General features: G+C 42.5%; 1 protein-coding gene across 7 annotated transcripts in view; it reads right to left on the bottom strand.

Moving 5' to 3' along the window:
• The window catches only part of FAN1 (FANCD2 and FANCI associated nuclease 1), a 32,947-nt gene extending 20,226 nt beyond the window's left edge, over nt 1-12,721 (bottom strand). For 4 of the 7 annotated variants that reach the window (XR_001180707.2, XR_200002.3, XM_004759856.3 and 1 more), the window contains exons 1-4: nt 12,627-12,721; nt 10,381-11,796; nt 7,707-7,847; nt 5,114-5,315 (exon numbers count right to left, since the gene is read on the bottom strand). Coding sequence is in view for 5 of the 7 variants with exons in the window: in XM_004759856.3 (XP_004759913.1) it covers nt 5,114-5,315; nt 7,707-7,847; nt 10,381-11,635 (1,598 nt within the window). In the remaining 2 variants the exon portion in view is untranslated. The other 3 variants (XM_004759858.3, XM_004759857.3, XM_004759859.3) reach the window with 3 other exon arrangements.
• Nucleotides 12,722-12,998: the final 277 nt, after the last annotated feature.

The raw sequence follows: 12,998 nt of genomic DNA, 5'->3' as shown, positions 1-12,998 counted from the left end.
GTCATGAATGTGTAAAATACCAGGAAAAGTCATAAAAGTATTATCTATTCGACATTAGCCATTCTCACCTCTTGACAAGTGACATTCAGATTAAATAATAGTTACTTATTTAAAATATCATTATTTGGGTGCCTGGCTGGCTCAGTTGGAAAAGCATGTAACTCTTGATCTTGGGGTTGTGAGTTTGAGCCCCATGTTGGACACAGAGATTATTGAATAAAAATTTTTTTTGAAAAAGTGAAATAAAATGCCATAAGCTGGTGGTTAGGTAGCATTATTTTGTGCACGAAGAAGTAGTACCAAGATTTGGTGCTGTTCTGTGATTTGCAAAGTGGTCCAGAAACATCTCCACTCCAGGGTAACCTGAGAGGAAATTCAGTTTGATTCTGGATGCCTTCAAGGTAGACCTGGAGGTCTGAAATAAATTCAGAGCCACTTGGGCCCTCTGGCTCTTACAATTTGTATACCATCCAGAACAGGGTTTCTTAAATTTGGCACCATTGACATCTGGGCAGGATAATTTTTTTTTTTTTTTTAAAGAATTTACTTATTTACTTGACAGAGACAGAGATCACAAGTAGGCAGAGAGGCAGGCAGAGAGAGGAAGGGAAGCAGGCTCCCTGCCGAACAGAAAGCCTGACTCAGGGCTCGATCCCAGGACCCTGAGATCAAGACCTGAGCTGAAGGCAGAGGCCTAAGCCACCGAGCTACCCAGGTGCCCCAGGGCAGGATAATTCTTTGTGGGGAGGAGGGTGCTGTCCTGGGCATTACAGGATGCTCAGCAGCATCACTGGTCTCTACTCACTAAAGCCAGCAGTACCCACTTCCCTCTTCATCAGGACAATCAAAGATGCCTCTAGACATTAACAGATGTTCCATGAAGGGCAAAGTAGCCCCCAGTTGTGAACCACTGGCCTAGTGGAAGACCTAACTTTTCCCATCCATCCCAGCAGCTACTAACCCAAAAGCAGTGCTGCATCTCTAGGAGCGTTGCAGAAATCACTGCTGCTATCAGGTACGTGGGGGGACAGAAGTGAGATTCCTATCACACTATCATGAATTGAGAACCATTCATCTATACTGATATAAAGTGCCCACTTCTTCCACCTCCAGGTCTCTGAGCTCAGAGGGAACCATTAAACATAGTAAAATAAACAATGATTACCTACTGGGATTAAGGAAGTATAAATAATGTGCCTTTTTTTATTTCTTCATGATAACAACAGAGTATGATAACAAGGCACTGCCCTCCTGAGGGCTGTCAGAGACTCAGGTTCCACTGCTGGGCTCTACAACAAAATGCAGAAATAAAGTACAGTCCTGAAGGACAGAGATTTTAGTATAACTAAAATAGGCTTGAGAATGTTATGTTTCTAACAAGTCCAAAGTCAGGGATAAAAAAAAAAGTTAGCCTTATTTCTTTTATTTCTGTTCATATGCTTAGTGTTTATGCTGAAAGAGGGCTGCTAATTTTAATGTTCATTTACTTATAAAATGTTATATAAGGATAACATAAAATATTTAAATACAATTACAGAAAGGACTTAGAATGCAGGATACAAAATCAATGTACAGAAATCTGTTGCATTTCTATACACCAATAATGAAGCAACAGAAAGATAAATTAAGAAAACAATCTCATTTGCAATTGCACCAGAAATAATAAGGTATCTAGGAATAAACCTAAACAAAGAGGTGAAAGACCTGTCGTCTGAAAACTATAAAACAATGGTAAAAGAAAGTAAAGATGACACGAAGAAATGGAAAGGCATTCCATGCTCATGGAATGGAAGAAAAAATATGGTTAAAATGTCTATGCTACCCAAAGCAATCTGCATATTTAATGCAATCCTTGTCAAAATACTAATGGCATTTTCATAGAATTAGAATAAACAAGGCTAAAATTTGTATGGAACCATTGAAGACCCCAAATAGCCAAAGCAATCTTCAAAAAGAAAAGCAAAGCTGAAGGAATCACAATTCCAGACTTGAAGTTATATGACGAGGTTATGGTAATCAGTTATCTCTATAGCCAACATAAGGCTCGAACGCACAATCCCAAGATCAAGAATCCCACGCTCTACCAACTGAGCCAGCCAGGCACACTCAGAGCAGCAGTCATCAAACTCTATGGTGCCGGCACAAAAACAGACACATAGATCCATGGAACAGAACAGAAAATCCAGAAGTGAATCCACAATTATATGGCCAAGTAATCTTCAATAAAGCAAGAAAGAATATGGGACCCCTGGGTGGCTCAGTCAGTTAAGCATCTACCTTCAGCTCAGGTCATGATCCTAGGGTCCTGGAATCAAGTCCCATATCCGGTTCCTTGCTCAGCAGGGAGCCAGCTTCTTCCTTTGCCTGCCACTCCCCCTGCTTGTGCATGCGCTCTCTCTCTAACAAATAAATAAATAAAATCTTAAAAAAAAAAAGGCAGGAAAGAATATCCAATGAGAAAGAATGAGAACGGCAGCATCTTCAATAAACGATGTTGGGAAAACTGGACAGGAACATGCAGAAGAAGGAAACTGGATCACTTCCTTATACCAGACACAAAAATAAATTCAAAATGGATTAAAGACCTAAATATGAGTCCGGAAACCAAAAAAATCCCAGAGGAGAACATAGGCAGTAACCTCGTTGACATTGACTGTAGCGACTTCTTTCTAGATATGTCTCCAGAGGCAGGGAAACAAAACCAAAAATAAACTATTGGGACTTCATCAAGATAAAAAGCTTCTGCATAGAGAAGGAAATAACAAAACTAAAAGACAGCCTATGGGATGGGAGAAGAGATTTGTAAATAACATATCCAATAAAGGATTAGTATCCAAAATATATAAAGAACTTACAAAGCTCAACACCCAAAAAACAAATAATCCAATTTAAAAAATGGGCAAGAAGACATGAACAGACATTTTTCCAAGGAAGACATCCAGATGGCCAAGAAACGTAAAAAAAGATGTTCATCATCACTCATCATCAGGGAAATGCAAATCAAAACTACAGTGAGATAGTACCTCGTACCTGTCAGAATAGCTAAAATCAACAACACAAGAAACAACAGGTACTGGTGAGGATACGGAGAAAAAGGCACCCTCTTGCAGTGTTAGTGGGAATGCAAAGTGATGCAGCCACTCTGGAAAACAGTATGGAAGTTCCTGAAAAAGTTAAAAATAGAACTACCTTATAATCCAGCAATTGCACTACTGGGTATTTACCCAAAGAATACAAAAATATTAATTCCAAGGGATACATGCACCCTGATGTGTACAGCAGCACTATTCACAGTAGCCAACTTATGGAAGCAGCCCAAGTGTCCATTAACTGATGAATGGATAAAGATATGGGGTGTGTGTGTGTGTGTGCGTGTGTGTGTGTAATAGAATATTATTCAGCCATTAAAAAAAAAACAATGAAATCTTGCCATTTGCAATGACATGGGTGGAGCCAGAGAATATTACGTGAAATAAGTCAGAGAAAGACAAATTCCATATGATTTCACTCATATATGGCATTTAAGAAACAAAACAAACAAGTAAAGGGAAAAAAAAGAGAGAAATCAAGAAACAGACTTAATTCCAGAGAACAAACTGGCGGTTGCGCAAGGGGAAGGGAGCATGGAGATGGGTTAAACAGGTGATGGGGAATAAGGAGGACACTGGTCATCATGAGCACTGGGTATTGTACCCAAGTGCCGAATCACTATATTGTACACCTTAAGCTAATATAATACTGTACATTAATCGACTGGAATTAAAATAAAATTTTAATAAAAAAATTTAAAAAGAAAAGACTTAGGGGACATTTAACATACCAGAAAGATGAGGATTTTATAATCCTAAAGTCAACTAGCTATAAATAGATAATTAAAATATTTTTTAAAATCTATGGTATAAACTTTTTGAAGTGTTAGTAGTGACAATTTTCTTAATAATGCATGCCTCATCTATACGCATGTTTTATAAAGTACTAATATTTGTAGTACCTTCCCAACAAAGATGGGCTCCTGGTACACAAGAGCTCAAGTCACTTGAGCACATGCACATGTATGAAGGTATGTACATTCAGATATACACACAATATATTAGACAAAATAAATAACACTGACATTGTTTTAAAGTGTTTTCAACAGCATCACTCACTTCATCCTTAACAACTCAAGAACAGTGGATTCCTAGACTAAAATTAATATAGTTGTTTTTTATAGATAATGTGAGTAGAAGAAATAAATTCTCGAATTTACATCTTTCCCAAATTGAAACAGTTCAAGGTATTCACAAAAGCAAAATAAATAGGGGCGCCTGGGTGGCTCAATGGGTTAAGCTTCTGCCTTCAGCTCAGGTCATGATCTCAGGGTCCTGGGATCGAGTTCCACATTGGGCTCTCAACTCAGCAGGGAGCCTGTTTCTTCTCTCTCTTCCTGCCTCTCTGCCTATTTGTGATCTCTCTCTCTCTGTCCAATAAATAAATACAATCTTTAAAAAAAAAAAAAAGGCAAAAGAAACAAACCACAGTTTCTGGTAAATTTTATGTCCTAGACTCAAGAAATATTGCATTTTGGGGCCTAGGTGGCTCAGTGAGTTAAAGCTTCTGCCTTCAGCTCAGGTCATGATCTCAGCGTTCTAGGATCGAGGCCCGAATCGGGCTCTCTCCTCGGTGGGGAGCCTGCTTCTCCCCCCCCTCTCTGCACCTGCCTCTCTGCCTACTTGTGATCTCTGTCTGACAAAAAAAAAAAGTTGCATAGGAAGACTGACAGATTACACTTGAATAAAAAGTTGACTAAAGTAAGTATTTGACCTAATATATTACCCTTAAATCCTGTAGGAACAGTACTTGTAACTACATTTTTCTTGAATAATAAAATGAGAATTTACCAAATGCTTACTGCCTCCTTATTTTTCTTATTCCTAGAATATTATTACAAGAATTATTAATAATAAACCAAGAAAGAATCCAGACTATTGTTATACAGTTGTTCTGCCTTCTCAATCTAAATGCAAATGAAATAAGCAATTATAATCCAAAAAAAAGTACCATTTGTTATCATGAGTTAATCTGTGCTATCAACATTTTAAATGTTTTTTACTGTAACAATATCCAACAAAACCTTTTTAAAATCACTGCACCGACTCCAGGCTGATTCTTGCCCCAAGTGCAGACTGAAGGCTGTTTGGCCAGTTTGAGAAAGGTGTCCACCAGCTGCTGTTTCTGTCCGTTGGGATGCACCAAGTGAAAGGTCTTCGCCAGGGCTTTTAGTTCAGGAGCAGAAAGCAGTTCAAGCACTTCAGAGAGTTCTTGCAACTCAGACTCTGAAATGGATTTAAAAAAAAAAAAAAAGGTTAAACATAGTTTTAAAGATTTTTACTGTTTTCTAGCTCTATTTAGTTTAAGAAGAATGAAGCTTAGTTAGATGCAAATATAATGATATTCTACCGCAGAAATCGTAATTAGTAGGGGCACTGGTTGGCTCCATTGGTTAAGCTGTCCCACTCTTGCTTTCACCTCTGGTCACGATCTCAGGGTTGAGAGACTGAGCCCCGCATCAGGCTCTGCACTGGGCATGGAGCCTGCTTAAGATTCTTTCTCCTCCTCTCCCTACGCCCCACCCCCTTTCCTCTCTTAAAAAGAAACTGTAATTAGTTTGACAAACCAATTATTACAGAACATGGAAAATGGTAGGTATCTCATAGAAGTTTATAGAACAGAATTTCTTACCAAGAAGTAAAGGACACTGAATAAAATGAAGATACATATGGATAGCTACTATGGACTGGACATCCTCTTAAAAAATTCACTGGTGTGGGGCGCCTGGGTGGCTCAGTGGGTTAAGCCTCTGCCTTCGGCTCAGGTCATGATCTCAGGGTCCTAGCAGAGAGCCTGCTTCCCCATTTCTCTGCCTGCTTCTCTGTTTACTTGTGATCCCTGTCTGTCAAATAAAAAATAAAAATAAAAATAAAAAATTCACTGGTGTATTTGCTCTCTGATTACAAGGCCTCCAACCAGACCTCTCCCAAAGAGGTCAGGGAGTAAACTGACCATCAGCTCTGCTCCCTCCCCACAGGCTCTGGCAGGGACACCCCTTCAAGGGTTCACTCACTCAACACACATAAACATGTCTGCTATTATGGGAGCCAGACACCAGGCTAGGCCTGGGATTCAGCTGAGTCATACCTGGCTGGTCTGCCTTCAAGGTGTTTACAGCTTAGGGCAGTGTCTTTTTCCTCCATTTAGTAACTACTTACGGGGTACACAATCATGCTGAGGAACGTTCGATGGCCCGGTGCACACTACAATGAACAAACCACAACCACCTGGCCCACAAGGAGCTCACCTTGTATATATATAAGCAAGTATATATACATATACATATATATATATATAAAATAAAAATATAAATATATATTCTTATATACTTATATTATATATAAGCAAGTATCTATGTCATGCCAGTAACGACTAGAAAGAAAAACAAAACTGAGCAAGGCAAAGCAAACATGGTGGGAGGGATGGCTGTATACACGGGGCAGTCAGGCAAATCTCTGAACAGGTGGCACAGAGCGAGCTAGAGGAAATGAGGGAGGGAGCGTGTGGCAGCAAGCACAAGGCTCTGTGAGGGGAGCGCACCGAGCACAAGGAAAAACACGGACAGACGGTGGCCATGGCAGAGTGAGCAGAGCTGGGGCCCAGGGGCCGTACAGATCGAGGGCAGGACTTGGACTTGACTTGCAACAGTGAGCCACTGGGGTTCTGGTTTTGTTGCTTAAAGGTCATTTAAAGGTAAGTCAAGGCTCACCTAGCACGCCTGCCAAACTTGTAAATTTACAAATCTGCACCGAATCCGCACCAAATCCTCACAGTCAGCTGAGGACAGAAGCTCCCACGTGGCCCTTAAGGCACTGGCGTGTGGGAAACAGTGCTCCAAGCGGGGCCGTGTCCCGCTGCCCAGTCCCTCACATTCAAGCCTCTTTACCACGCCTCTCTGCCTCTGCCCCAGCCCCGCCACCTCACCTACCCTCTCCTTACCAACTGCTCTCCGCAACAAACTTCCACACTGAAACCATCGGGCTTTCGCCTGATTTGCTTGTTTCAGTCTAAACTGTCAGCAATTACCCAAGACTCCCATTCTCCCTCTGCCCACATTTCTGATACGATACTGCAATCAGTATGGGTAGGTGCTTAAGGAATGCCACTGACAAGAAGAGCAAGGCCATCCGTCTGTCTCCTCGGCTTAAATCAACGAACTTCTGAGGCAACCAACTCCAAAACTGTAAGAGCTGTATGTGTGTAGGAGTGGGTGGATGGAGATTCTAGAAGTAGTATTAGCTGCAAACAAGCCAGCTTTATTCTCTCACAAAGATGAGCCATCTGAATAAGTCAGACCTGCTGGAAGGTGAGAGCTGAGGAGGGAGGAGTTTCTTCGGCGGCCCATGGCCATGTGGCTCTCCAAAGGGGACTTTATCATCCTAAACATGAGACAGTCAAGAAAACAACAGTAGTCTTCACCCAGGCTAAGAATGGCTTTAACATGAATAATCTGTCCTCAGGTTAAAAACTCAATTTAAAAACAAAACAAAATAAAAACAATTACTATTTACCAGGCACCAAGCAGGAGAGGATACCATACTGGTATCACCATTATTCTATAGAACTTAGCTCTTCATGTCCTATTTTCATTTTACATTTTCTTTGACCAACCATACCTGTCTGCAGAAAGCCTGCTTGCTGCAATTCTCCAATCACAGGTGTTAGGTCCGGGGCAATCTCTTCATATTCTAATTTATTCATCTTAATCCAGCTGAATTTACGTTGAAAAAGTCTTACATATAACTTCTGAGCACTATCTGGAATAAAGTTAAGAAAGATGATGAAAAATATTAGCACTCTTCTCAAAACAACCACTATTCGTGTTTTGAAATTGAGTGTAAAAGTAAAACATATTCTAACACTTATGCCGAGGCACCTGGGTGGCTCAGTCCGTTAAGCATCTGACTCTTGGTTTCCGCTCAGGTCATGATTTCACGGATCATGAGATTAAGCCCTGCATCGGGCTCCCTGGGTAGTCTCCTTGAGAGTCTCCCCTTGTGTTTCCCCTCACCTTACATGCATGCTTGTGCTCTCTATATGTAATAAATAAAACATCTTAAAAAAATAAATACAGGGGCGCCTGGGTGGCTCAGTGGGTTCAAGCCTCTGCCTTCGGCTCAGGTCATGATCCCAAGGTCCTGGGATCGAGCCCCACATTGGGCTGTCTGCTCTGCAGGGAGCCTGCTGCCTCTTCTCTCTCTGCCTACTTGTGATCTCTGTCAAATAAATAGATGAAATCTTAAAAAAAAAACAAAAACAAAACATACATTTTATGCTTACTCAAACTGATCTTCCAAGAAAACATTTTTCTTCCTTTGGAAAATAAAATTTACTTCAAATAGAAGTCCTCATGGAGACATCTCCGTCTTGTGTACCTGTCAGCACAGGACAGGAAGAGCATCCAGGGTAGGAAGCCTTGGGCCACCTCTGCCACTTCTGAATTATACGAGTCTATGAACTTCACTGAGACTCCATTTTCTCTTCTGTTAGAAAAGGGGGGGACTGGGGCAGTAACACCATCTTCCTTTCAAAGTTGGTGAAAAGATTAAAAAAAAAAGATGAGGTAAGGGTGCCTGGGTTTCTCAGTGGGTTAAGTTAAGCCTCTGCTTTCTGCTCAGGTCATGATCTCAGGGTCCTGGGATAGAGCCCCGGGTCCTGCTCGGCAGGGAGCCTGCTTCTTCCTCTTTCTCTGCCTACTTGTGGTCTCTCTCTGTCAAATAAACAAACAAAATCTAAAAAAAAAAAAAAAAAAATGAGGTATTCAATGATTGGTGGACCAACCACTAAAAAGTTCCAATACTGATAATGATGATTGGCCATTTCAAAACTTCAAAGAACCGGTTTCCCCATTTCCCACCACCACCATTGTTCCTCCCTCAGAGAAGCCCTACCCAAAACTCTAGTTATTTTGTTCTCTGCTTTCAGTTCACTATGCATGATTCTATTGTTGGCTGAATATAATCTGAAAAGATTTTCAAAGTATGCATAGCTTTGGTAAGGTAGCCATCCCTAACTCAGTGATCCTGGTAAAGTTATTTAATTAACCTGGTGAGTTTTCCTGTTACCGGGATTATCTTTAAATTTCTGCCAATTCTAAAATGGTATAACTATACTTCTTAAATCTTCAATTTTCCCCCCTTTTTTCTTTAAAGAGGCAAGCTCTTATTACCTGTACTTATTTTCACACAGAGACATTGCAAATGGTATCTGTGGGAGCCATACACAAGAATCCACAGAACTTGCACTAGGGTAACTATTCGTACTTCTCCGTCACACAGAAGCACAGAGCCATGGACCACTCGAACGCTCACATGAATGTAACCAGCACCGACCACATTGATAGAGGAGTCAATGTGGTTATCATTTATGTCCATGTTCTGGTGAGGACTGCACAAGCAGAGATGGGGGGCTATGTAGATAATTTATGCAACACTGCCCAGATAAGTATCACTCACACATTAAAAAGTAATACAAAGTCTGTAATTCCATTGTGCTTACTTAAAACAAAAATCCTTCTCTTGAACCTTACTGGTAATGTTTCAGGTATTTTTTTTTTTCTTAACTCAACTGGAGTCAGATCTGACTACAAATTATGAGATCAGTGTAGCCCCAAATAAGCTTTTCCTACCTCAAAGGGGACTCAGTTCCATAAAGCCATCATGGCCCTTTGGATTAACAGTACAAGGGTGGTTTTTGCTCCAAATCTGCACTACCGGCTTGGAGCCACCACTGGCTGCCAAGGAACTGAGGCATAGACCAATATTTTTAAATGCACCAAATTAGCCTGAAAGTTTCCAATTCCTCCTCACCCTGACCTTAAAGGGCAGAGCCCAGAAACCTAGCATATTATCGGAGGAAAAAAATATGCCTTGGTGTGTTCTTTCCTGTATTTTATTTCATTTTTGAGAAAATGGTTAAGTGAAAACAACAGAACCACCTCAGTTCATCTTGATTACATGCTCAGAATGCAAAGTACACTCTTCTAAATCACTGTATTTTTTTTTCTTAACGTGGAAAAGGCTGTTTTACAAGCATCAAATATACACACAAAGGAAAAACAGCTGCTTCCATTACAACCAAAGTGCAGCTTGTAAGGAGAGGCTACTGCAGAAGCACATACAAAATCCTGTCTTTCATGCATATTCTTCTCAAGCCTTGTAGCTCGCTGAGTCCCAGGAGTATTCCCAGAGGACTCACAGAACCACACTGACTCCTTGTGGTCATGAGTACTGCCCACATCAGAACAGTAAATGGAAAACAAAAACTTGAAAGCACACAAGGTTAAGATACCTGATAACTGACAAAATTTAGTTACAATTTCCTTCTCATGTTCATCAAAGAGCATCCTATCCTCTTCGTTCTCAAAGACAGCTTTCAGCACCACCAGGAAACTCCGAAGGTAGTAAGGATGTCTGGGTGGTACCGTAATCGTTTTATCAGGAACATCGCATCTTGACCCCTGCTCCGAAGGAATTCTGCAAGTGATTTCATTCTTTAAGTCACCGTCACCTTCCAGAAGGCCCTGGAGGTTACAACCTTTAGAGTCATCCTGTGTAGAACTGTGAGATTCTGCCTCCCAATCTGACAATTGTGTTTTAGGTTCTGAAGCAGCAGTCATTTTTACTTCTTCACAACTACCTGCCTCACATTTTTCAACATCTTTTCCGTCTATTCCTGTGACAGTCTCCCACTCAAGACTGTCCTCTGAAGTAGACCCCAATGGATTCCCAAGAGTTAAATCTGGTGAAAACAACACAGAAGCGTTATCTGAGAAGGCAGGGGTGAGGGGTGATCTCCCACATTCCTGGGTAGCATTTTGGCTTTCAGCTTCCAGTGTTTTAGTGCCTTCTACAGTATGTTCCTGAGTTCTCTGTTCATTAAAAGAGTCACAGGTAAACATGTTCTCCTTTTGAGAACTGTTCTCCAAAATTTCATCCTTGTCCTCTGTCTCTGAACAGTTATAAACTGGGCTCCTAACCACTGTGGATGGGGGACTCTGTGGACTCTTACTGGCAAATTCCTCATTCTTCTTACATATTGATCTTTTAGCTTCTGTGTATCTTCTGGACAGTTTAGATGACAGGCTTCCCAGAGTAATGACTTTCACATTATGATGTCTCAGCTGATCTTGAGTTTTGCACACCAAGTCATTATTATTTTTAAAGTAGGGGCTGGTCTGCTGTTTTATGCCCGTTTTTGCTGAACCACTTTGGTCAGGGGTTAAACTTGTCTTTGATGGTGACAACTTTTCTGGCGTTACATCTTCTAAGACTGTATGGGCTGAATTTACTGAGGATGCAACTGAATTCGTTAAGCCAACCTGCCTCAGATCAACTGGAATGATGTCACCACTGTTACAATTTTCATCGAGATGCCGGTTTAAGTCGAATCTTGGCACCATTTTACTACAAATGGGGCAGGCAAGTTTAGCAGGTGGGACATTGTTAAAAAATGAAATAATAGAGTTACATGCATTTTTTTTAGTTTTACTGACTGATAAACTTCTACGAGCTCTTTTCTTTGCAGGAGATTTCCCTTCTGACATAATGAGTATTAGAAAAACGGGGTGTTTCCGGTAAGAAAACCCAGGATTTCACTGCAGAGTGCCAGCACCTGTATACTCTTACTTCCCTGACTTGAAAAAATAACAAGTGGGATTCTAATCCTATTTGACTTCATGTTTCTCATTTAGTCAATTTCTTCTTCCTACAAAATAAAACACACGTGGATTAAAAACACTTATGAATTCAACAGAGTGGGCAAAGTAAAACATGGCAATGGCAGTATCCCTTGAGGTAAGGAAAATCCTGGGCTTGGGACAGAAGACCAGGGCCCTAATCCCGGGTCTACATGCAATATCGGTGTGTCCCTGAGCCATAAAATGACCAGCGCTGCGCTCCGCAGGCATAACTTCTGAGACTTCTTACGCTCTAAAATTACCCATTTTATTTTTTAAGATGGAAATCTATTACAGATCCCCCCCCTTTTTTTTAGATTATTTATTTATTTATTTGACAGAGAGAAAGATCACAGGTAGGCAAAGAGGCAGGCAGAGGGGGGGGGGGAAGCAGGCTCCCTGCTGAGCAGAGAGCCCGATGCGGGGCTCGATCCCAGGACCCTGAGATCATGACCTGAGCCGAAAGCAGAGGCTTAACCCACTGAGCCACCCAGGTGCCCCCAGATCCCTTTTTAAAACCATTGCATCAGTAACCTTTTCCGAGAGAGACAATGCCTATCTGCACGATCCCGGAGTCAATTCGGTCTCACAGGCCCTTACAGAGGAACCCTCCAAGTCGCGGGCATCCCGTCAACACGCGTGGGGCCCCCAGCGCAGCTTCAGCCACCGAACTTCTGAGGCTCTGGGGAGCACCGCCCGCCCTTCCCCGCTGGGACCGCGTGCGCACACCTGGGACCCGCACCTGGGACTCGCACCTGGGCTCCGCCACCACACCCGCCAGCCCTTCCTCTCTCCTCCGCCCTCCCTGCCCCGCCGCCTCCAGCAGCCCGCGCGAATCCCTCGAGCCAGCAGCGCCCACCAGAAAGTCAGCCCGCGACCCCGGCGGGCCTCCCCGCGCTTCCCACGGAGCTCCGCGCGCTCAGGCATTCCCAGCCGATCCCCGCGTCTCGGCTCGCCACAGGCTCGGCAAGTAGAGGCCCGAGTGATCGATCCTCCTCTCTTCCATATTAATTGTTTTCCCCCATCCAGAGTAGCGGATGCTGGCAGAGCCGTCCGGGGCGACCCGGTGCACCTCCTCCAGCACACCTGGAGTCCCCTCCCTGCACGTGCACTCGGAGGGAAGCCCTGTCCCGAGTCTTTGGGAAAGTGGCCTAGGGGGACGAGTAGGTGGCGCGCTCAGTGTCAGGGCGAAGCGGGCTCCTGTGAGCAGATGCACGCGGGGGCTCCACTG

This window comes from Mustela putorius, unplaced genomic scaffold (assembly GCF_011764305.1).
Source record: "Mustela putorius furo isolate JIRA1106 unplaced genomic scaffold, ASM1176430v1.1 tig00003972_pilon_pilon_pilon, whole genome shotgun sequence".
Lineage (NCBI taxonomy): Eukaryota > Metazoa > Chordata > Mammalia > Carnivora > Mustelidae > Mustela > Mustela putorius.
Note: the sequence above shows the minus strand (reverse complement) of the source record. Positions and strands in the feature narration are given on the sequence as shown.